Here is a 26544-nt window from a genome sequence, read left to right on the forward strand (position 1 = left end):
AGGCGCCACGCGTCCAATACCTCTCTATTTTTGTAACCTCCGCCTGTTGATTCAAACCACACCGCCAGGTGCTATACTAGTACATCGAGCCCACTAGGTTTTTACTTGTACAGTTTGCCAACTCTCTTACTGATGAAGGATTATCTTGTTCCTTTTTAAGATGATTAATTAATATGGTGTGAGTTGATTAAGAAAGCTAAGTGAAATCCCCACTGGACATTAAGATAGCAAGTTATCTAGATGTGAAGGTTCCTTTCACAAAGCTCAAGAGAAGAAGATGATGGATTGATTCAAACAAAAAGGAAATGGGAAGCACATAAACCATAGAAAACCAAGAACAATCAAAGGAAGAAGAAAACATAAAATAGAAAGGAAAGAAATGGTAAAAATGCGAAGCACGCCACTACAAGACTAGGCTAGAAGCCATGGCAACGTTGAAGATGAGTGGATGTGTGCCGCCACTTGTTATGCAAGATAAGGCTTAAAAGTATTCACTCCCAAGGGAGGAAACTCTCACAAATGGTTGAGACACAAGAGTGTTTTTACTTCAAAATGTTCAATCCTTTTACATGTCTAGGAGCACCCCTTATATAGAAGAGTTTAGGGGCCTCTAAGCAAATAAAAGATACCTAAGGATGTCTCTACAAATACCTAACCGTAGCTTCTAGAAACTAGGTCCAATAAGGTTACAAAAAATGAGAGACAAAAGAGCTAACTATGGTGTGTGCAAGGCTAATTTCGTTCTAGCACAAAAGGAGACAAAGAATGTGTCTCATATGTCTCCAAAAAGTGGCCAAAGTGTGCTAAAAATAAAGGAGACCAAAGGTACATAGGTACACTTGCTTCATGCCTTTTACTTTATGCTTTATGTCTTTGCTTTACTCTCTCTTCCATATCATTTATGCTCCCCAATCACCATGCGCCACCTAGCATTGCTTTCTTACTCCTAATTAACCTACAAAGCAAATAAACATAGATTAGCATGTTGGCTTAAGTCAAGTCAACTATAGTCAACAAGTAAAACCTAGTTAAAGGTCAACAAGTCAACTAAAGTTGATTCACTAAGTCAACTTAGGGAATAAAAAAATAACAAACACAAATGAAAGGGATGAAGGATTAGTGAACTTCCTTTCTAAACATGCTTAGTCTTCTTAAGCATGTGCCTCCATCCTTGGTTGGGGTCAATCCTTCATCACTTACTACCTCACCACACACCCAGAATTCATAGACTTAGTATAAATAAATTCCTACTTCAACATAAACCCAACAGTACATAAACAATATAAACAATAAAGAAAAAAGGGTTTTAAATAGTAAAATAAATAAAAACAAAAAAACAAAAAAATTATATAAAAGGACAGGTTGATTCTCCAACTCTTCCATAGTTGAATTCTTCACTAGTTATTATATGATAATCATTCATCTAATTTATAAACAAAGATCTCACATTAACTAAACAAGCGTAAATTAGTATATTTAAACTCTCACTTGTTGCAATATTTACAAGTGATTCTTACTCTTTTCTTTTACCCATGTAGTTAAGCAAAAAGTTCTATAAATTTGAATTAACCAACCTGGAATTAATTAATTCATTTAGATTTCCACTCATTCATTTAGTTAAGCAACATTTTAGGATTAGAATGAAAACTTTAGTTGTAGAATGAAAGATAATGTTTGTTCATTTTTTATAGTATCATTATTATTTTTTATATTTTTTAAATGTTCATTATTAAAAATATTATTGAATTAAGAAATTATATACTTGGATACTATTAATAAAAAATATTTGAATTACGATATTTGATAATACTTGTAGTTATAAATGTTGTAATATAATGTGAATTGTGACATTTTTAAGTGCAATTATTTTTAGTACATTTAATTTTACTTAAATAATTAAAACATTTTAACTGTTGAAATTTACCCCAAGAAACTACCACTTTAAATAATGTAAAAACTGGAAATTGTTACAGTAGTTCGCTTGAAACCACCTGATGAGTCATTATTTTCCCTTATTCCATTGCCTTTTTGTACCCATCTTGATGGTTCTTTAGTGCTTAAGTGTATTTTGTTAGTGCATTTTTCTCAATTGGTCTTCATTGGAACATTATTCTGAATTTTGAGTAATTTGACATTAATTGGTCTAATTTTTGTTTCTAACTATTCTTAGGTACTTTGTGGAGCAAATTTTGGAGCTTGGACACTAATCTTAAGATGAAGAGAGAGTTGTCATATCATTGCCCTGTCTGTGCCATGTCAATGAGCTTGTTCACGTCATTGAGCCAATATTTAGTGGTATTTTTGTAATTATGCTGAACAGAATGATATTTTTGTAAATACTTTGGTCTGTGGTGATGTGACCACGAGTTTTAGGTCATCTTCTTCATGGGGAGCCACCATCTTCTACCACCACACTCCATTTTTATGTTTCTTTGCTTTGTATGGTGACCATGGAGGCACCCACTAATTTTTAGACGTTTTTCCACTTTGAATTAGCACCCATTTGGGGATTTTGACGTTCTTGCACCTTGGAACAGCTTGGGAATCATTTTATTGAAGTATTGTTAAGTTTCTCCTCTATTTTCGTTTATAGCTCTTTCATTGAAGCATTTTAGTTTTCGTTTATGCCATTTTGCGTTTTTATTGTTGCCATTTGCATTTTACTATTGCTTGGTGCATTAAAAGGATGAATTTGATTAAGGTTACATTCTTTTGCAGCTCCATTTATATGGAGAACTAATTTTGTGATTGACTCCCTAAAGAGAATGCATGAGCTTTGAAGTTCTTTGTCCATAATGTTGATTAGGTTCTGTTTTGGTTCAACTTTCGTCTTTTAATCTCCTAGGATAATTCAAAATTTGTATGTGCTTAATATGCAGTGGATAATTTGGTGTTTAAGTGAATTTGTATTCATGCTTAATGAATGTGGGTCGCTTGTTCGGTGGTAAGATTAATTTATATGTGTATAGCTTTAATGTATAATAAAGCTTTTCTTAATATTCGCTTAGTTGATTGGGAATAATTGCATTAGGAGTTAATCTAACAGAGCTTGAATACTCGTGTCTAATGATATGTGGAAGTGCATTTGAATTAGGGAATTAACACGTTTTCATTGTTGCTTGATTGAATTAAAAGTGTGATTTTGAATCTGCTAAACCTCCTTTTTTGTGTTGAATTCCATCTGGAAAGCTTTGAATGAAAGGTTTGGTCACAAGGAGACGACCTCGAGTTAACTCCTGAGTATTGCATTTATATCTTATATTTGGTTGGGTACGACCTCGATCACCACCATATTATACTTTGTGACGACATGGATATCGATGATATTTGAAATCGCCACAGACATAAATTGTGGTGGTTAAAACTGTCACATTTTATGAAAATAATCGTCGCAATTTACACTAGTCTTTTGTAATGCATGTCAAGTATTGCCCATTCGTTTAAAGAAAAGGTTACTAATAAAATGATAATAATTCTAACTAAAGAAATAATATTAAATAATCCTACAATACAAGCCATATGGAACCACTAGATCCATTAGATGATAGAATTAAAAGGGTGCATTAAACGATACGTGTTGAACGATATAGGTATTAAACGATATCATTACACAAGTATAGTGAACCATAGATTACATGCGCCTAACACTCTTTTTCTTGTCTTGAATAATTTTTTCTAGTCTTCCAATTCACTTAGGATTAAGCTTGGGATCTTAGCTTCTTTTTGTTACTAGAAAATATCCAATTCAGTCATGTTTGCATGATCTTCAGGATCATTAAACAATTCATTATTGTATCATCTATAGACAATTTATGAGCTTGCTTATCTTCAACTACACAAAGCATGGGTCAGAATGCTCTAGAACAATATATGCAATTATATAACATAAAAAAAATTAACTCATAGATGATTCATAAAGTCGTCTAATGGATTTCAACATAATAGACTCTTTAATTAGACTCTTCTTGCTAGAGGATGTAGCAGATATCATTTGCTTAGAACAACTTTTTTCTAACAAGGATTAGAAAAGCATATTTTAGAATATAATTTCATTTAAAGCTCATTTTACCCCTTTTGGAGAAATCCTACTTAAAATAATATATTTAAATAGAATTATTATACAATAATGGTAAGATTAAATGATGTATAATTGTATAAAAATGCACCTACCAACACTCGCAAAGTAAAAAATCTACTTTCATAGACCATCATTTTATGAATGGCTATTCTAATGTTCTTTTCTGTTAGTCGACAATGATTTGGTTGCGACATTGTCATTTGCGCATAATTCATTTACCTCATACGATATTCCCTTTTACGCAAGTTAAGATAAAAGTAATTTGACCTAGGCATGATAAGCTAATATAAGAGTCAAAGTTCCATCAAATAGAACTATGAATTCAATGTTGTAGTAGGAGCATTTAATACAACCTTAATCGTCTATGAGGATGACCATAACATGTGGAACAGAGAACATATCCATGTCTTATTGACTAGAATAGGATTCATAACAACTCTTTCTTATATGCTTATAGAAGATCTCTTTAAAGAAGAAATTCGACAAACTTATGATCTTATGAACAACGGTAAAATTTAAATATTAAGCTTGCAAATTTAACTCATTAAATGAACTTGTGCTCTATAGTTATCTAAAAGAGTAAAACTTATCTTCTATACCTCGTAAGACACAATACCCCTTTATAAGAAGCAATTTTGTGATCATTCAATCACATTATCTTGTAATCAAGTATCTTAGCCAAGAGTGATTATGTTTCAAATAATATTTAGTCTTAGCTAAGAATGGTTATAGTCCAAATAATTTTGAATTTTAGTTGGAAGTGGCTATGTGCAAAAATTACTCACTCTTTAATAGGAGTTGCTGCGATCCAAATTATACTCAATTTTAACTAAGAGTAGTTATGTTCCAAACAATACTTAGTTGCTTAGCCATGAGTAGCTGTGCTGCAAATCACACACTGTTGTTTATCCACAAATGGTTGGGTTTAAATAATACTCAATTGTTTAGTCAAAAGTGACCGATTTTAAAAGAATTTTTATCTTCTATTTTGTAGCGGTAGTCTGCCTATTGAAACCTTTTCAAGTTGACCATGACTATTGATGAGTCATTATACTCCTTTATTCTACTACCTTTTTTATGACCATCTTGACTGATGTTTAGCGCTTAGTTGTCTATCTTTAGTAATTTTTGATCTATTAAGCTTTATTGGGCCATTGTTCCGAATTTTAATTAATTTGGGATTATTTGGTCTAATTTCTGTTTGTAATTATTTTTAGGTATTTTTTAAGTAGTTTTGGAGTTTGGACACTAATCTTAAGATGAAGAGAGAGTTTTCACGTCATTCCCATATCATTGCCATGTCTACACCATGTCAATTAACTTGTTCGCGTCATCGGGCCAACACTTTGGGCCCATAGTGACATTTTTGTAATTATGAAGCCTATAGTGTCATTTTTGTAATTCTAAGTGGCAGAATTGATGTGACCACATATTTAGGATTTTAGAGATGTTTTTTAGAACCTTCTTCTTCGTAATTCTGATTTTGATGTTTTGTAGAGCACCCGTTGTTGGCCTTTCGCATTTTCTTCTTCTTCCACACATTGTAGTTTAGGGTTTTCGTTTTTCTTCACTTTGCATATTGGTTCTCTTCTCTTCAATTGAATGATGCATTTTCGTTTTCCCTTGAGTAGTATTTCGAATTCCATGTCTAGCTAAACTCTTTCTATTGATTCATTAAAGAAATTGAAATGAAACCTTGATGTTGTTATCATGTATTGCAATTTTATTTTTGTTTTCTCTTCATCCTCTTCAATCTTTTCTTTTTGGAATGAGTGCGAAATTGGTAGATGCTTAATCACAATTTTGCGTTTTTGTTCTACACTTTAAATAAGCCTTTGTTCATGCTTAATCTACATGAGAGAATTTGAATGATGTATGCTTTGCTTAATTGCATGATGAATTGTTTTTAATCTTCACTTAATTGCATAATCATGAGCTTCATTAGAGTTACCAGAACCAAGTAATTTTGTGACCTTTGATTGGTGGACTTTCACTTGAATCAAAGATTCGATTTTTTTTTCATTACGATTTGAATTTTATGTTCAATCTGCCAACCTCCCTCCCCCATTGTGTTGCATTGAGAATCTTTGATTGATAAAATTAGTCATTGGGAGACGACCTTAGGATCACTTCCTACGTGCCCCTCCTCCTTGTGTTGTTTCTATGTAGTTAGTGTTTGTGCTGTCATTATTGATTTGTTTTGTCTCGTGATTTGGGGGTTAAGTGTGGTTGACTTTGTATGTTAATTGTTATCTAATGTGTTGTTATTATTATGTTCATTGTTTCCATTTGAGTGTTTCTGTTTGAGTGTGTGTGTGTGTGTGTGTGCGTTGTTAGAGTGATTCTAGTAGCAGTAGTAGTAGTACTAGAAAAATTGTGTAGTTTTTCACCAAAAATTGAAATCGCCATAACTTTTGCTATGGTTGTCAGATTTGCTATTACTATATATGTTTTTGGGGTTCCAATGCAAGCACATAGGTATTTTTAGAATCCCAAAATAAAGTGGTTTCCTTATTTAAATTATTTTTGTTTTTTCCAAATTTTAGTCAAACTTTGTGTGTGTGGTTCATATAGTTAGGCTTCAACCTTTGGTTTCAAATTTTTCATAATAGGTATTCATGATTTTAGGGTGATTCTCAATTTTTCAGGTCGTTTGGAGGTACTTCAATTCTAAGTTGACTTTGACTTATAGTTGACTTTTGCTGTTTGGATAGAAATATTCCATATATGGTGCTTGACTAGGGGGGATCTTGGTATCTTACAAACATTATATCTTAAAATTTATTGGACCTTCCATAGAGGAGTTAGGCATAGAAGCAATCCCTCTTTGCACTCTGAATACCCTTTCACATTTCTTGATACACCTGATTCTGAGAACCTAGATCATTTTGTTCATTCTGAGCATACTGAGCATTCTCATCATTTTGAAGCAATTCCTATTGTGTGTTCCACCAGGAAGCTCGTTGATGCCCAACAATATTATGTCTACTTGAAAGCTTTTCCTATTTCCTATGAGGATAAGGTGAAAGACTGGTTGTACTACCTTGCACCCTAGTCCATCATGAGCTGGGATGACTTGAAAATATTGTTCTTGGCCAAATTCTTCCTAGCTTCCAAGACCACGACCATAAGGAAGGATATCTCTAGCATCAAGCAGTAGTCCAAGGAAAGCCTCTACGAATTTTAGGAGAAGTTCAAGAATTTATGTTCTAGTTGCCCCCACCACCAAATATCTGAGCATTTACTTAATAAGAGGAGATGTTGTTGCAAGTCTCAGAAAGCATAAGAAAGCTATTGGGCGGACATTAGCTAGCTAACATTCCTAGTATTAGCCCATTAACGTGCATGCACAAAATATTATTGGAGGATGGAGCCAAGCCAGTGGCACAATCACAAAGGCAACTCAATCATGTTATCTTGGATTTTGTAAAGAAGTAGGTGACAAAGCTTATACAAGTTGGGATCATCTACCCTATTTAAGACATTAAGTGGGTCAACCTGATCCATGTTGTGCGAAAGAAGATAGACTTCATTGTAGTGAAGAATGAAAAGAACGAGTTGATCCCAACCAAGGTGCAAAACAACTATAGAGTTTGCATCGAGTACAGGAGCCTAAATCAAGCAATGAGGAAAGACCATTTTCCCCTGTCATTTATTGATGAAATGCTTGAGCGCTTGGCAGTTAAATCTCATTATTGTTTTCTTGATGGCTTTTCTGGTTATTTTTAACTTAATATTGCACTTGAAGATCAAGAAAATAACACACTTACTTGCCCTTTTAGCACATTTTCCTACAAAAGGATGTCTTTTCGCCTATGCAATGCGACTGACACATTCTAGCAATGCATGTTTAGCATATTTAGTGATTTTCTTGAAAACTTCATAGAGGTGTTTATGGATTATTTTATAGTGTATGAATCCTCTTTTGATGGATGTTTAGACAATTTCGATAGAGTTAATCTTGTTCTAAATTTTGAGAAGTGTCATTTCATGGTAGAACAAGGTATAATTTTGGGGAATATCATTTCAAATAAGAACATAGAAGTAGACCAAACCATGATATCTGTTATTACATAATTGCCTTACCCCTCTTGTGCGCGAGAGGTTCGTTCTTTTATTGGCCATGTAGGGTTTTACAGCCGCTTTATCCAAGACTTTAGCAACAAGGCCTTCCATTGTCCAAACCTTTGCAAAAGGATGTTGACTTCATTTTTTATAGAGGATTCAAAGAGGCTTATGATTGCCTTAAGAAGGCCCTGACCACCACTCATATCATTCAAGCGTCGGATTGAACACCATATTTGAGCTCATGTGTGACACATTAAATTATGCCTTGGGAGTTGTCCTAGCAAAAAAATTGATAAAAATTTTTGAGTCATCTACTATGCCTCCAGGATGTTAGACGCTGCTCAAGCAAACTACACCAAGATAGAGAAAGAAATTCTCGCAATTGTGTTTGTCCTTCAGAAGTTTAGATCATATTTACTTGGTTCTCCTATTATTGTGTTTACTGACAATGCAGTTTTGAAGTACCTGTTAAAGAAGGCGAATTCGAAGCCTTGACTAATTAGATGGATGCTCTGGCTCCAAGAATTTGATTTGGAGATCCGTGATAGAAGCGGAGCACAAAATCTTGTTACAGACCACTTAAGTAAGATAGAGAGGTTTGATGATGATCCTTCACCGATCCGGGATGACTTTTGTGATGAAATTTTGTTAACCTTCTCTGTTTCTTTCCCATCACCATGGTTTGCAAATATTGTCAATTACCTTATTACTTCTATTTTTCCTCCCTTAGCATCCAAAGCTCAATGTGATAAATTTAAGAGCGGTGTTAAGTATTATATTTGGAATGACCCATATCTGTGAAAGTTGTGTAATTTCGTTCTAGCACAAAAGGAGACAAAGAATGTGTCTCATATGTCTCCAAAAAGTGGCCAAAGTGTGCTAAAAACAAAGGAGACCAAAGGTACATAGGTACACTTGCTTCATGCCTTTTACTTTATGTTTTATGCCTTTGCTTTACTCTCTCCTCCACATCATTTATGTTCCCCAATCACCATGCGCCACCTAGCATTGCTTTCTTACTCCTAATTAACCTACAAAGCAAATAAATATAGATTAGCATGTTGGCTTAAGTCAAGTCAACTATAGTCAACAAGTCAAACCTAGTCAAAGGTCAACAAGTCAACTAAAGTTGATTCAACTAAGTCAACTTTGGGAATCAAAAATAACAAACACAAATGAAAGCGATGAAGGATTGGTGAACTTCCTTTCTAAACATGTTTAGTCTTCTTAAGCATGTGCCTCCATCCTTGGTTGGGGTCAATCCTTCATCATCCTCCCCTCCTTGGAGAGAATTTGACCACAAATTCTTTAAGCCTTTGTAGATGGAGCTTGACTTGATTTGGGGGAGGATTTGCGCCTCCCTTTTATGAGCTCTTGTTCCATCCTTTCTAAGGGTATTACCCCTAGCTTTGGTTAGGCCATCTTTATTTTCTAGACTACTCTTCCTCTCTTGCTTGTGCTTTGGGCCTTCTTTTTTGGCTTGGGAAGAGAAGGAAGGGTGATGCACATCTTGGTTTGGAAGATTTTTTTTGTAGGCAAGTAACACCTTGGTGAAAGCTTGTCCCTTTTGTTTTTCTTCTTTATATTTTCTTATTATATTTCTATCCTTATTAACTTCTTGAGGTGATAGAGGTTGTAAAGTGGTCTTTCTTCCATTTATGAAGAAAATGTATTGGTTGATATGATCATCATGTAATGTTTGTTTATCAAATTGCCATGGCCTACCTAGTAAGATATGTGTGAATTCCATGGGAACAACATCACATAACACCTCATCTTTGTAGCTTCCTATAGAGAAGTTAATTAGGACTTGTTTATTGACATCTATTTCTCTCTCTTTACTTATCCAAGCAAGCTTGTAGGGCTTAGCATGAGAAATGGTCTCTAAGCTAAGCTTTTCCACCAACCTTGTGCTAGCTACATTGGTACTACTTCCTCCATCAATAATTAGAGAGCAAACCCATTTGTTAATTTTGCATCTAGATTGAAAAATGTTTTCTCTTTGAGTTGGCTCAATCTCACTTTGATCTTGAACTATCATGCGCCTTAATAACTAAGGTCTTTATCAAAAATTTTAGTTTTACTAGAGGAAGAAGAATTTTTGAAAGAGAATGGGGAGATGAGTGTTCACTTTCGACATCATTACTCTTCTTTAAGATCATGGTCCTTTTGGTTGGGGAATTTAAACCAATGTGATTATAACCCAAACATTTAAAACATTTAATGGAACTTGATCTTTGAGAAGTGGAATGGTGAATGTGATCACTTGGTGACTTACTTTTACTTGGTGGTTCTTGATGAGAGTTTGAAGGTAACTTATCATGTTTCTTTTTATCCTTTCCCTTCCATGAGTGACTAAAGTAGTGGTTGGGTGAGTAACTCTTCTTTGCCCTTCTTTTTCTTTTCAATTGAATTTCAATCCCAAGGGCAAGTGTGAAAACATTTTCAAGAGTGGAGTACTCATACAACTCTACTTGGTCTTGTATGTCTCTCCTAAGACCACTCACAAATCTTTTTATTTTCTCTTTGTTAGTTTCTTTTATTTCAACCCTACGCATTTGAGACTCTAATTCTTTAAAGTACTCACTCACACTCATAGAACCTTGGTGAAGCCTTTGGAGCTTCAAAAGAAGTTCCTTCCTATAGGAGGGAGGAACAAATCTAGCGCGCATAAGAGTTTTAATGTCCATCCAAGAAGCCGCGGGTGGCCCTTGGTCATAATTCTTACAAACTTTATGCCACCAAGTATTGACATACTCCAAAAATCCTAAAACTACTAGATCAACTTGTGCTTGATCATTTACATGATTTTCATTGAAAATTTGATCAACTTTAGCTTTCCAATCAAGGAAGACTTTGGGATCCCTTCCACCATAGAACTTAGGAATCTTTGGAGTTTGCTTTTCTTGTGTTGGGTTGCGCCTAGAATGCCCTCTTTTCCTAGCCTCTCTTTCTTGCTCTTTAGCTTCAAGCCTTTGAATGTGCTCTTGGATTCTTAGGTCACTTTGCTCCTTTTCTTTTCTCAATTGTTCAAAGGACTCCTTCCTAGACAACTCTAAATCCCAAAGCAATCTCATCAATGTATTATTTTTGTTTGGAGTAGGAGCATTTGATGAACTTGTCATGATTCCTACAACAAAACACTCAAAGACAAGAAAAAATAAATGAATTAGGTGTTAGACAACATGAAAACCGAGACCAATTCCAACCCAAAATGCAACCCAAGTGTTTAGATCACACTCCCAAAGTAACAAGGCAAGGCTAGCACTCAAAATCCACCCAAGGATTGAAGAAAACACTTTTAAAAACTTATGCAAAACCTTTCAAATGCAAGACAAGTGATTTGGCCACAACACCCCAAGAGTTTCAAGAAAAGAAAAATAGTAAGACAAAACAAAGAACACCTAGTGACAAGCAAGAAAAGCACAAAAACAAGGAAAGTTAAACTCTAAAGAAGATAAGTTTGAAACAAAACTTTTAACAAGACTAAAACAAGAAAAGCACATTTTAAAGACTCTATGGAAAGTACTTGACAAGCATCTTCAAGTCTTAAATCATGCATACACCAAGAAAGATCATAACCAAGTTAAAGCATGGAACTAATTAGCCAATATCACCCAATTCTCAAGTATGAAAACTAGTAGCATAACACCTAGTGAAAAACACGCTTTTAGTTCACCAAGGAGCAAGGTTGCTCTCGATTTTTAGGCAAAAATTGGTGCAAAATTTTCTTCTTTCACAACTAGTTTCATAAAATGGTGAGAAAGAGTTTTAGGTGGCTTGGACACTTAGTTCCTCAAGTTTTCGGCCAAAATCAATTTCATGGAGCATACATCAAGCAAGACATAAAGTGAAAGCAATATTCAAATACTTGGAAAAACAAGAATAAGAAAACTTCAAGTTAACATATGACATATGACTCAAGCAAAAGTTAGGCACATTTAAAGACTCAACATGACATACACAAAGACACAAACATGTAGCTATCATGCATTTAAACTCATGGATTTGAGGCTCAAAGACTAAGCATCCAAAGACATGTTATCCAACCACATTTAGGAGCTTAAAGAGGTGCAAAAACCGTAGTTAAACTGCCACAACAAAACTTGAAAACGCTGATTCACGTATTCTAGGCAAATCAGACCTTTGCTCACTACTTTGATCATAACTTTCTCCACAGAACTCCAAATGCATTGGTTATTTTTTTTCTGGAAACTAGACTCAAAGAGCTTTCTTTTGACACCAACAGTGTAATTTTTGGACCGCTGAGATGGTGCAGTTTAATGTTTTAAAATCGTCAAGTTTTTTGCCAGTACTATTTTTGTGTGTCATGGAAGTGGATTTGAACCATACCAAGATAGCTACAACAAGACAAGGTTAGCACATGAAAAACACCATATTCAAGATAACCTAGGCTCTAGATACCAAATGATGAAGGATTATCTTGTTCCTTTTTAAGATTATTGAATATGGTGTGAGTTGATTAAGAAAGCTAAGTGAAATTCCCACTAGACAATAAGATAGCAAGCTATCTAGATGTGAAGGTTCCTTTCACAAAACTCAAGAGAAGAAGATGATGGATTGATTCAAAACAAAAAGGAAATGGAAAGCACATAAACCATAGAAAACCAAGAACAATCAAAGGAAGAAGAAAACATAAAATGGAAAGGAAAGAAATGGTAAAAATGTGAGAAGCACGCCACTATAAGGCTAGGCTAGAAGCCATGGCAACCTTGAAGATGAGTGGATGTGTGCCGCCACTTGCTATGCAAGATAAGGCTTAAAAGTATTCACTCCCAAGGGAGGAAACTCTCACAAATGGTTGAGACACAAGAGTGTTTTTTACTTCAAAATGTTCAACCCTTTTACATGCCTAGGAGCACCCCTTATATAGAAGAGTTTAGGAGTCTCCAAGCAAATAAAAGATACCTAAGGATGTCTCTACAAAAACCTAACCCTAGTTTCTAGAAACTAGGTCCAATAAGGTTACAAAAATGAGAGACAAAAGAGCTAACTATGGTGTGTGCAAGGCTAATTTCGTTCTAGCACAAAAGGAGACAAAGAATGTGTCTCATATGTCTCCAAAAAGTGGCCAAAGTGTGCTAAAAACAAAGGAGACCAAAGGTACATAGGTACACTTGCTTCATGCCTTTTACTTTATGCTTTATGTCTTTGCTTTACTCTCTCCTCCACATCATTTATGTTCCCCAATCACCATGCACCACTTAGCATTGCTTTCTTACTCCTAATTAACCTACAAAGCAAATAAACATAGATTAGCATGTCGGCTTAAGTCAAGTCAACTATAGTCAACAAGTCAAACCTAGTCAAAGGTCAACAAATCAACTAAAGTTGATTCAACTAAGTCAACTTTGGGAATCAAAAATAACAAACACAAATGAAAGGGATGAAGGATTAGTGAACTTTCTTTCTAAACATGTTTAGTCTTCTTAAGCATGTGCCTCCATCCTTGGTTGGGGTCAATCCTTCATTAGGAAATAGGGATGAAGCAACTCTGAATAAACTCAAGTGGATAAATACATTTCTTTCATCAATTGAAAGGAATAGAATTCTATAGGAAAAAGTATGAAATCAGTCCTCTGACAGTTCTTATATTCATTGAAGTTTTTGTTCTAATTATGTGCTTGCAATTCTATTGAATCTCATTTGCTCACAATTACGTAAATTAGGAATCTAGTATTCAACTAGTCAAGTCTAGAGGATGATATTTTATTACTTCATTAACAATTGTTGCACTTGCCAAACGTTTATCATTAATCAAAGAAGTCAAATTCATATTTAAAAATAGGAGACCAAAAAGAAAGAAAATAAGATTGCAAAATTTGATAAGCATAAAGAATTTTAATGAATGAATTAGTAAGAATTCTCAAAAATTGAACATAGAAAAACAAAATATACTACAATAGATTTGCTTAGTAAATTAACATTTTGCTAAGTGAATTACATAAATTTTTAGTTATAATAGATATAACACTAGTGGAAAAACATTATTTTATGACAATTGTTTTTATGATGGTTATAATCCACTCGTCATAGTAAGTGATGCTAAATTCTATGATGATTCTAAATTCAGTTGTCATAATAACTAGCCTAGTTCATTTTTGTTATAAATTAAAAACACTTTCTATGATAATTCTAAATCCAACCGTCATGATAAGTGACGTTGTGGCATTTCTGTTCCTTATGCTCCTCCTCTTATTAGAATGTTCTTCCTTCACCACTCTTATTTTCTTTTTGTTTCCATCTATGTCTTCCTTCTTTCTCATTGTTTGGGTTGGAGCTCATGCGTCAAGAAAATGTCTTTGCATGGTGAAGGTGGATCATATCTACCATCTCGCAATCTATCTTGCTTCCTTGAAAGCTTAGTCTTAGTTTCCTCTCTCTCAAGAAAAAACCTAACTATCGTTCTATTTTTTTTCCATCCCAAGGAGAAGTGCGTGAAAAAACATTAGAGATAACACCTTGTAAGTGCAACACTTGAAGGTGCAATAAGGGAAGTTAGAGAACGAGTTGTTGCAATGTGAGGTAAGGACGACTTTTTCTCCTTTTGTTGTTTGTTATTAGTTTTTCTAGACCTGATGTGTTTCTAGAGATGTGTTTTTTAACCTCGTTTCGTGTTTCTAGACCTAATAGGCAAATTTTTTTAAAAGAAATATTTTTTTTAAAATACATTTTTTATGACATTTAAAATTTTAATCGTCATAGAAAGTAACACATTCTAGGATGCGTTGAACCGTCATAAAAATTCTATGTTGCCTTTATCTATTTCACATGCATAATTGTAAAGTAAAAATGTCTATTTTAACCATCATGGAAAATGTTTACTGCATTAGTTTAACAAATCACCATAAGTTAATTTCGTTGAACACAAGGTAAATTTGATGAAGGCATTCTTTAGATCTAATTTCTACAAACTTTTTATTTAGTTTTGATTTTGTGCTTAAAAAACTATGTGTAAAATGTAATTTTATATGTATAAGATCATGTTAGATGTAAAATGTCAAATTTACCCCAACAAACACAATTTGTGTGGCTTCAAACACAAGCCTTAAGTACTTCATAATACATGTCATAACATATAAATGTTTATTTTTTGTTTGCAGATAATGTACACTTCTTCATTATTTCAAGAGGATATGAATAAAAATAAAGTGATTTAAAAAGTTTGACAATCCATCAAACTTATGCTTTATGTTATGTTATTTTTAAGTTTGTTAGTGTTAAAAATATTTGCGAAAACCTGATATTGTTGTCTCTTTAAGAAAATATCATGTTTGAACTTTTTTTTTTACCATAACAAAAAAAAGGAAGATTGTTAAAGCAAATTCCAATAGCTTAGTAGTTTTGATTAGGTATTTGTCATAATATAGTACAAAGCATGGAGCGGCTTCATCTAAAAGAAGAGAGAATATGAGAAACAACATATATTGCAAGAACCATATGGTTATCTAGACATGTGATACAATACTTTTCAATTTTCACTTCATCTTATAAGTAAAAGCCTTTAACAAACGATAAGTGCATACATTCTCTAAGCTTAAGTTGTATATGAAAGGGTTAAATATGTTTTTGGTCCTTAACCTTTTAGTGAAAATTGAAATTATTCCCTTTTGAAAACCTTGAACCAATTTAGTCCATGAACTCTATAAATGCGTGGATTTAGTCCTTTTAACCAAATTTTATTAAGTTTATTTGACGCTTCAAACACATTTCATTATAGAATTTTAGTTTGTTTACACCGTTTAACACATGTTCACTTTAATGTTAGTTGAGAAATGCGTTTGAAACGTCAAATAAACTTTAAAAATATTGTTTATAGGACTAAATTCACGCATTTCTAAAGATAAAAGACTAAATTGGTTCAAGGTTTTCAAGAGGGACTAAATCCAATTTCCACTAAAAGTTGAAGGATCAAAAACATATTTAACCCTATATGAAAATATTCTTGAAACTTATTACTGTGATGAAGGAATGTCTTTGTCTTCTAACTGCCTAGATGATTTGCAAAGAAAAATTCTACATCAAGATCACTTGGGATATTAGCTAAATTTGTTTTATTGCAACAATCAACTTGATAGAAACTTATGTCAACTATGGTTCAACTATGTGTCTTGTAGATTTCTTTTTATTTTACTTTGTTATGAGTAAAATTACTATCAACCGATGTTTCATGCAAAGGAGATTGACATTTAATGTCGCAAGGAGCACATTTAATACACGTATAAGTCCACACTCGTCAAGCGAATAAAGATGAAGTTATCTTAGTTCAAAAGCTTTCAAGGACCATAAAGGAAATTGAAATTATTCTTCCAATCTCTATAGTAGTGAATGATGGTTAAGTTCTAACACACTGTCAGAATGTTCATATAGCAAACTAGAAGAAAGTTCATATATTTGTATACATTATGAAATGGTAACATTGTCTAGTGAGCAAGCCTTTGTGATCTCTATGATTACATATTCTTGTATAAACTTATTTCATTTAACCATGAGAAGTTGTGTTCCAAAAAATACTAAATGTCTTTGTCAAAATGGCTTATCACATATATTTTGTACATATATTTATTACTTTATTGTATATTGAATACACTTTCTGTATTTACTTTCAATTTTTCAAAATAATTTTCTTTTAAAAATAATAAATTGGGTTTATCATGTATAATTGTTTTAATTTTGTATTCTTAACTACACTTGCTCACTATTGAGCCTATAACTACTTCAAAAGATATTACTTAAAGGGCTTCAAAATAGACATATGATTCACTAAATTTTGTGTCATTTTTTTTTATTTTTTGTTACTCTTTTGAAGTTGAAAAAGATTTGTTGAATTTTTGTATACCCATACAGACTCTATTTTCTTTGTTGTGGTTTATACCAACACTTAGGTCCATGCTTACTTTATATCCCAAAGTCCATATATGGGCTAAATATGCTCTCAACTATACGTAAAAACCATTAGTTTAGATTTTCAATTTCAGTAATTGTCTCATTTCTCTCTTTTTCTCCCAATTTTTGGAATTTTCTTTTCATTTTCTTTAACATTTTCATTTTCCATTCTTTGTCCATCGAGAACTAATTCTTCAGAATTGGTTCATGGAATCAAGACCAAACAATCTGAATTGAGTTTTGCACAAACTTTTAACATTTTGAGTTGTTCTTCTTCTCTTTAATTTCATATTTGCATTTTCTCTTTATAATTTTCAATTTTTATTTAAGAAATAAAACTAAGAAGTGCTTCAATCTTTGACTTCATAATTAGATACAATTTATATTAAATGATATTTTGATTTGATTCATAGAACTTACTTACTTGACTAATTGAAACAGGTAATTGTCAAACTTTGATGAGTCCACACAGACCCAACTCTAGGCCCATATGCATCTCAAGACCCAAACCCACTCAAATGCCCAATAACAAGAGGCATGCTAAGAAAGATTCAAATGGGTTTGTCTCAAGAGGATCAAAATCATCATGGGCTTCATATGTTATTCTCATGGGCTAAAGAAGATATCAAAATATGAGAGGATGCATGTTGGAGCATTAGAGTAGATTGAACGGCCTGATGATGGTAATTGAACCGCCAGGCGACGCGAGCCATTGGAGTTTGATTTTAGTGTTTTGGGGTTTTTGGGATGACTCCGATCAGGGGAAAAGGAAGTCCTAACTGTTTGTGAATGATTAGACGTCATACATTGTTGAATTACGTGTGATTGGAGGTCGAATTGAAGGAAATTGCATGAACAGGGTATTTAGGATTCGAAATTGGGGGTTTTCAGGTTCTGGATCAAATTAATGGGAGAATATTATTACAATCCAATGAATTAGAAGTTGTGTGAAAGAATTATGAACGTAGGCACATCAGTGTGGCCTATTAAGTCGAAAATAGAGAGAAATTAGAGGTGAGAACTCGTGCAGATGCAGAAGCAGTTCTGGAATTCCAGAAACTGATGCATTTCCTGGTGGGCATAGCGTGTCGCCAGGTGCCAATGTAGAGCAAATGATTTTGTGTGGCTCTTGAATACAACTATGAGTCTGGATCTTGGTAGGGGGTCAAACTAATTATGAACTAAATTATAGTTCATTGGACAGAGGTCGAGAGTGAGGGAAATTAATTAAATTAAGAAGGATTTATGATATTAAAGAGAAATCATAATGGGAATAATTATGATGTGAGAAATATTGCTTGATAGGCTATAAGACCAATGGTGACACATGAGCTCATTTCAGTTGGAACGTAGGAGTTAGACACCTTATATTGGGATACCTTAGTATAATGTCGGGTGAGGATCTAGTTAAATGTTTGTGGTTAATATTAGCAATGCAGGAGGTTAAATCCAAAGGTGAAAGGATAGCTCTGATATGAGTACCAATGGGTGTGAAAGACAAGAATATTAGCGTTGTTATGTGTTATATATGAACTTAAGAAATTACATTGTAATGTACTAGTCTTGCTACAAGTTAAGAAGGTTGTACAAAGTTGAGGTGATAAGCTTATATGTAAGTATCTAGCAAATTGGGGCGTAGGAGATGAATTATGGTGACTTGGTACGTGATTGGAGGTAGCTTGGGATGCTGGAACCATTCTGGATAAGACTGGGCATGGAACAATGGTCTTAGGAATTAGTCAAGATTGTTCAAAACTAGTAAAGTACGTTGTACTGGTCTAAGGTGGGCTTGCTGGTGCTCCTTGAGTTGTGGCTCAAAACGTATCCTTTGAGTTGTGGCTCGAGATAGGGGTTAAGCACGTGGCATTCCTTGATTTGTGGCTCGAAATGGCATCTCTTGAGTTGTGGCTCGAGATGGCGGATGAAAAGAAGAAACTCTTGAGTTGTGGCTCGGGTCGGCGAATGTTGTTAGTGTGAGTGTGGGTGTTGTGGCGTGTACGAATTAGTCCAGTTAGATTGCCATCCTCAGTATTATGCTGACGAGTTTGGTATTCTTGGGATGTTACGAATGTTATTCGTGTTGGGAACTCCACCTGGCGTTACGGAGTGTGGTTTGTAGCATGGTTTCTTGCACGTGTTCTACCAGTTGTGGCTGGTAGGTGTGGCAGCAAGACATCTTGAGGTACTCATCAAAAGACGTAGAACACGGGTAACATGGTGGTGGCCATGTGACATGAAATCAAAGGATGGGATTTCTTTAGTGTGCTTGTAATGATATATATGTTATATATATATATATATATATATATATATATATATATATATATATATATATATATATATATATATATATATATATATATATATATATATGTTTGTATTAGTTGTAAGCTCACTCTATCTGTTTGTGTTTGGCGATGATTGTGTACGCGGTACACGGTAGCAGATGATGTTGCAGGTGGGTCTGGTGAGGCATAGAGCTGGAGCGGGACTAGTTGGGATAATATTTTTCTCAGAGTTTTATTATTTTATGTATTTTAAGGATTATGTAAATGTTTGGATTATCGAACATGGTTTTTATATTTGAATTTTATAAATTATGGATTTGAGAGAGTTCACGATGAAATAAAGTTTTAAATTTCTCGCGTTTGTGGGAAATGAACTGAAATAAATGAGGTATATTTATTATGTTTTTATTTTATTATTTAAAATTCGTAATATACGGACGGGATGTTACACATTTGACCTTTGTGCAAGGTTTGGAGTGCATCTTTTCCACATGGTGTGGTGGAGCTCCAAAGGTGCATGAAGAGCTCCATGGGCAGCGGAAATGGATGAAGGAATGGAGGCAAGTTGGAAGGCACTTGCAAGCAATGGAAGGTGAAAGAGATGATAGGATTTCCTAATCTATGCTAGCCTAAGGAAGGTGGCTAGAGGTAGAGAGAGGAAATCTCTAGAAAGTGGTGACTCTCAAAGGCAATAGAGGGAGGAGTGCTCTCAACTCAAGTTGCATCTATTACTTAAAATTTCAAGAGTGTCTACAAATGAGTGAAATTTTGGCTTTTATATGAAGCCATTTACACATGAGAAAGGAGAGCCTTTGGATGGAGTGGGCCTTGATCTTGGCCCTTAGATCAAGCTTGGAGAAGGAGGCTTGATCTTGGCCATTGGATGATGCCTTGGAAAAGGAGGAAGCATTCCTAACCCTTGGATGCTTTGGATCCATGAGGTGTAGGAAGAAGTGTTGACTTTCACTTAGTCCACCTTGGCTTTTTTGATAGCTCATGGCCAAATCTCCTATTGGGCTTAGTCAAGCCCAATTTTATCAATTGAACTACTCATTGTTTGACTTATTATTCTAGAAAGCAAAGCCTAAACAATGGGCCAATATTATTGCTATTCTATTGCTCTTTGAGAAACCTCTTCAAATCTTCACATCTTCTTTGGCCCATGTGAAGAGTATGAGAAGCCCATGTGGGTTTGGGCCATCTTGAATGAAGCCCAATTGGATCTTTTTTAGCATGCTTCTTGTTATTGGGCCTCTTGATGGGCTTGGGCTTGAAGGTGCATGTGGGTCATGTATTGGGCCTTGAGCATGATTTGGGCCTAGGCGTTGACCCAACCTATAAGCCTTATTGGGATCACATCATGGACTTCATCTCCAAGTGCAACCAAGGAGAGTGTGACTTGCCACATGGCTCTAGATCCGTCACTCCTTTGCATCACACGACCATCATTTGAGCTTCTTCTCCAAGCTACATTTCCATTTCATTTGATGTTGCATTTCATTCCATTAAGGTCGGCCATCCTTCTTATAAATGGGCCTTCTTATACTTGTATTTGGTTACTTTTGAATGGTAATAGACTAGTTGTTGAGATCACTCCACCTATTGTCTCAAGAGTCACTTGTTAGACTAGTTTTCTACCAAAACTCCTCTAGCCCCCTTCCCTAGGATAAACTTATTTCCTAGACTTCATCTCCACCACACCTCTATAGCTACAAGATCCTTCAAGCTTGTCTCTACTCCTTCATTCCAGCTGCATTTCAGCTGCATCCATGGACCTCCTCTTCTCCATTTTGATGCAAGGAGGTTCATCAAACTTGGATATAAATCTTTAGAGAACTATGATACAATATATTGTTTGATTCTTGAACATGTGAATTGACCTTTCCTCTTATTGACCTTCATTTTTGCAATTTATTTATGTTTTTAATTTTTGTTCCACGATTTTCAATCCCTAAATTCACAAACTTAACTTGTACTAGAAAAATGTTAAAGATTGAAGATAAAGTACATGTTTCCTCTAAGAATCAACCAAGGATGTGCTCTATATTCTGAATTTTATAGAAAAAATAGAATCTTTGATTTGAAGAACAACATTAAAGATCATTGTTGTTTTTGAATGAATAATTGGTTGTAATCCAAATAATACTCAATGGGTATGCCAGAAGTGGCTGAGGTCTAAATAATATTCAAAATTTAGCTTGGATTGATTGCATTCTAAATGATACTCTCTAAGTTTATAGCCAAGAGCGGATACTTTTTCAAATATACTTGAGTTTTAGTTAGAAGTAGCTGATTCTAATACATTTTCCATATTTGACAAATAATAATATAATGGAGACCATGCTTGATCCTTTCCCCACACCATCTCCCATACCAAATCTAGTAATTATGTGAAAATCATTAGTTTATTATTACTAAAAAATCAGACATTAAACTAATTTTTATGAGGTGGAATTATGTTTAAGTTGATTTTATAATAATAATAAAGAATGCCATGTTTTGGTTTATCTAATCCATCTTTTTAGTATGAAATAGGAAGTATTAAGGGCTCTATAAGCAAGACAAGCTAAGAAGAAATACCATTAGACTATTAAGAATTAGACAATTAATCCAAGCTTTAGACAAAAGTGTGCAAAGTATCAAACAAATACAAGAGAAGGGCTAGATGAAGAAAAATGCTAAAAGTTGAGCAAAGAACCAAACGAATACAATACATTGGACGCTCTAGTTTATGAAGAACAAATAGCAAATATAAGTGAAGTAGACAAAGTATACAATAGCTTTCACAAACATCCCAAAGATGATACTAGCATAACAAACTCACTTCCTAAGTTTGTACATTCATTTTGGAGTTATCATTATTACAAAAGGTAAAGAGGAAGTTGTCTTGTGATTAAGAGTGTTGAGTGCTAAGTTAGCATAAAGATTGTCATGCTTTAAAAAACGCTGATCGAAGGACTTAAGAAAACATACGATCTCCAACGGTTCTTTATTCAACATTTGTAGAAAGAAATCATCCCATGCAGAAAAGCCTAAGGCCACAAGTGAGTTCATAAGATGATACTCTATATGACTTTAGAGAGAAACCTTTATTTGTCAATCCTTCACTTGTATGAAGTTATAGTATCTAGAACAATAAGTGTCATATTTTGTATCTTTCTTGTGAGAATTATAAACATTTCAAACAACTTTTGTTGTATTGTGAAGAGTTAGTGGTAATAAAAGACAAAAAAATCTTATATTCATTGATTATTTAGTAGAACCTTTTATTCTTAATAAAAAGAAATAGATGTAACTTAAATTAAGATGAACAAAAAAAATATGTTCATGACTACTTTTAATATATATGTATAAACTCCTGCAAGTTTTATAAACATTATTTACAAACATTTTTAGTATTTTGTGAACTATTCAGAACGCCCCCATAAAATATCTAACAGAGATTTTCCACCAAAGATTTCAAACAGCTTTTAAAATTCTATTTAACCCATCTTTTTCTGCAGACATTTTAATTAAAACTTTTATCAAAAAAATATATTAAAATGTTTACACACTTTTTAAATTTCCTACTATTTGATTATTATAATGTTACGATTGATATAACGTGTTAACAAGTCAGATTAATCTAGTTTTATTCAAATATTATTAGTATTTATTTTTAAACTCATATAATTATCCTTATAAAAAATTTAAAATAACAGCTAAGTTGCTGCAGCAAAAACATTCCTATTTTACCTGATAATGGTTGAGTAATACCTTTACCAATCAATCTTATATATGAGCAGCACACGTTCAAAATATAAAATATAAGGGTTAACGTAACATAGTTATGTGCAGAAATTCATACCTGAAGGAGTCATAACCAAATTTTGGAGGGATGGTATAATTCCCTAGTAAAAATCTCTCAATTCATTTTTCTACCTTTTCAAAATTTTATCCAACAACAACAAAAAAAAAGTTATATTTCTTTTAAGTTCTAATAAATATTTGTTAATAGTATTCATAAAATTATTTAAACAAGTGATTGAATATTTGATTCTTAGTAATAAATTATTCATATACCACAGTTAAGAAACAAAAACATGTTTTTTAAGATCTGATAATTATGAAGAACTTAACTTCTATTTTTTAAATAGGTAGATCCCAAACTTCAAAAGCAAAACAAACACAAATAGAATTTATTATGTTTTCAACATCATTAATCAGTGAAATAATTTTCCAATGTGACTAATAATTCATTGTTCCCTCCATCTCTCATGGCTAGACCAGACTTAACGGGGGATCAACCACCTCTCTCTTACTTAATACACGCACTCGTGAGACTTTGCCTTCAGTGAAAGCTACATTGGTCAACCATCACTTGCCACATTCATAATAATGTGAATATAAATGCATTAACAAGATAAAAAAAATAAAGAAATTAACCAAAGTTCAAGAAATTCTTGCTGTACACATTCTGTGAATCATTTTCATTTGATGAAACTTTAAGAAAGCAATAACATATGCCAACTGCCAGCATTGTAAAAAATGACCACTTGGTGATGAGTTTTTCTATAAATAGTGATTGATAGGCCAAATGGAGCATTGTTCACATGAAATTGGTATTTCCTTGTGTATAAGAGGAAAGCCACCATGAGTATCTCAAATAGAAATAGTTTGATCTATCTCTTTCTGTTGTTTGCATTCTGTGAAATGAAAATTATTGTAGGAAAAGATACAAGGAGCTGCATCTCCCGCAAGAGTCCATGCTTTGGGAAGAAAGTCCCATGCCCGAATGAATGCCCTTATGGATCTCCAACCAATTCAAAAGCCAAAGTCTGCTATCTTGACTGTGATTCCCCCACTTGCGAAACTCAATGCAAAAGTAAGATCTTTCATGCTAGACTTCGATTCTAAAGAAAGGACATAAGATTTCATTTGTTATTTAGTTTCCATATTTAGTTCTATGATTCGTTTTGATTGATATATTTGTTTTCGACTTAACGTAAATCATTATGTTAAATTGATATTAATATTATTTAGAAGTGTTATGGGTCAAAATTTGGATCTATCACGTGTCAAAACTTTAATCATTTTTTATCTTGAAACTCTTCTCATTTTGACATATAACACTTTCAAAATAGAAGATAATTTAAATTTTAACACGTACGAGACCTAACTCTTAATATATAATATACTTTCAAATGATATTAACGTCAATATAATGGAACAGAACATACTAAGTCTTCAATTGAATCCTTTTTAAGAATTAAGTACTCAAAATAAGTCATAAAAAAAATATAAGAACTAAAAGGAATGAAAGACCTAAATATACAGATCAAATAACTGATTAAGACGATTTGTCAGTGTACATTACTCTTCTCAATAAAACTAATATCATTTTTCTTCACGCTCTAAAGTGAATTCCTCGCTTCAGAACAATCTGATCTTGCAGTTTATGCCCAATTGAGAATGATAATCTCATCTTAAAGGTTTTGCATGGTCTTATATTAGTCATCAATGTTGAGTGATGGTATGACTAAAATAATAAACAGAAGTTGAGAACTATTCTCATTGCATTAATTAAATTTTAAGGTCAAAACTATATTGTACCTTAATTTAACTAATGATGTTCTGTTGGAGTTATTAGACTATAACTTAATTTAACTGAAAATATTGTTGGACTTATTAGTCAACTTGTATTGGAGATCTCGTAATAAAAAGTGGTACAGTTACAATTTTTCACCTCCTCTAAAAATTCATTATGTGAGATGATTAATTTCAAACATTTACTATTTTGTGGAAGTTAAAAAGGTTTTCATTGTGTGTTTGATGACAATAGCTCGCAAACCAAATTGCAATAGTCCTGGATCTGCATGTCTGGACCCTCGTTTTGTTGGAGCAGATGGGATTGTTTTCTACTTCCATGGAAGGAGAAACGAGCATTTCGCCTTAGTATCCGATGTGAACCTTCAAATCAACGCACGTTTCATAGGCCTAAGGCCAGCCACTAGAACAAGAGACTACACTTGGATCCAATCACTGGGAGTTCTCTTTGGCTCTCACAAGTTCACCATTGAGGCCACCCCAACAGCATCATGGAACCATGAAGTTGACCACTTGAAGTTTTCTCACAATGGAAAAGAACTTGCAATCCCAGATGGTTATCTCTCCACATGGCAGTGCCCACAAAATCAAGTTAGAATAGAGAGAACATCAAGCAAGAACAGTGTTACCATCACTCTCCCAGAAGTTGCTGAGATATTAGTCAATGTTGTGCCTGTCACTAAGGAAGATAGTAGAATCCACAACTACCAAATTCCTGAGGATAATTGCTTTGCTCATTTAGAGGTGCAGTTCAAATTCCATGGTTTGTCTTCAAAAGTTGAAGGGGTTCTTGGAAGGACTTATCAGCCAGATTTTCAGAATCCAGCAAAGTTGGGGGTGCCAATGGCAGTGGTTGGAGGCGAAGACAAGTACAGAACCACATCACTTGTTTCTGCAGATTGTAGGGTTTGTTTGTTTGATGGTGCAAAAGAAGCTTCAGAGAAAATTAACTCAGTTAGTGAATATGGTTTGCTGGATTGCACTGGTGTGGCCAACAGTGGGAATGGCATAGTTTGCAGAAGATGAAATTTCAAGTCACCAATATCGTCCTTGAATGATTTAGAGTTTGCAATTGTGATGTACTGAATGTTTTTATTTGAATTGTGGTCATTGAATAAATAGTGCAATGTTTTCATTTGTTTAACTTTAAATTATGGTGAAATTATGATAGGTTTTCTCATTTCATGTCATTCATATTATTAAATGTTATTAAATTCGAATCCGACCGAACCGTTAAAATCGGAAAACAAATTCATTACCAGGCTGTCTATGAGCCCAAAAAGTTTGTTGTTGGGCATATCACATATGTAGCATAATGCCTAATGGTCAATTTAAGAGAAATCTATAATAACCATAGAAATAAAATAAATATAGGTTTAATTACTCATAGCACTGGCTTTAGTAGAGATATATCAATTTAGTCTCTGATTTAAAGAAATGTCAATTGTATCCTAATTTTTGGAAAAGTATCTCAATTAATTTTTTCTTACAAAAATTGCTAATGCCATTAACGGTGTGTCACACATTAATATGTGATTTTTTTTATTTTTTATTTTTTATTTTTTTTAAAAACAAAAATTGTCATGCATAAGGTCCTTGGTGTGACATGTGGTAATG

General features: G+C 33.6%; 1 protein-coding gene across 1 annotated transcript; it reads left to right on the forward strand.

Moving 5' to 3' along the window:
* The first annotated feature begins 23918 nt into the window (after nucleotides 1–23918).
* On the forward strand, nucleotides 23919–26105 carry LOC114169019. Its single transcript, XM_028054029.1, has 2 exons — nucleotides 23919–24205; nucleotides 25163–26105. Exons 1-2 carry the CDS (start codon nucleotides 23974–23976, stop codon nucleotides 25951–25953), a joined length of 1023 nt encoding a protein of 340 aa, XP_027909830.1. The 5' UTR covers nucleotides 23919–23973; the 3' UTR covers nucleotides 25954–26105.
* The last annotated feature ends 439 nt before the right edge of the window (nucleotides 26106–26544 follow it).

This window comes from Vigna unguiculata, chromosome 11 (assembly GCF_004118075.2).
Source record: "Vigna unguiculata cultivar IT97K-499-35 chromosome 11, ASM411807v1, whole genome shotgun sequence".
NCBI lineage: Eukaryota > Viridiplantae > Streptophyta > Magnoliopsida > Fabales > Fabaceae > Vigna > Vigna unguiculata.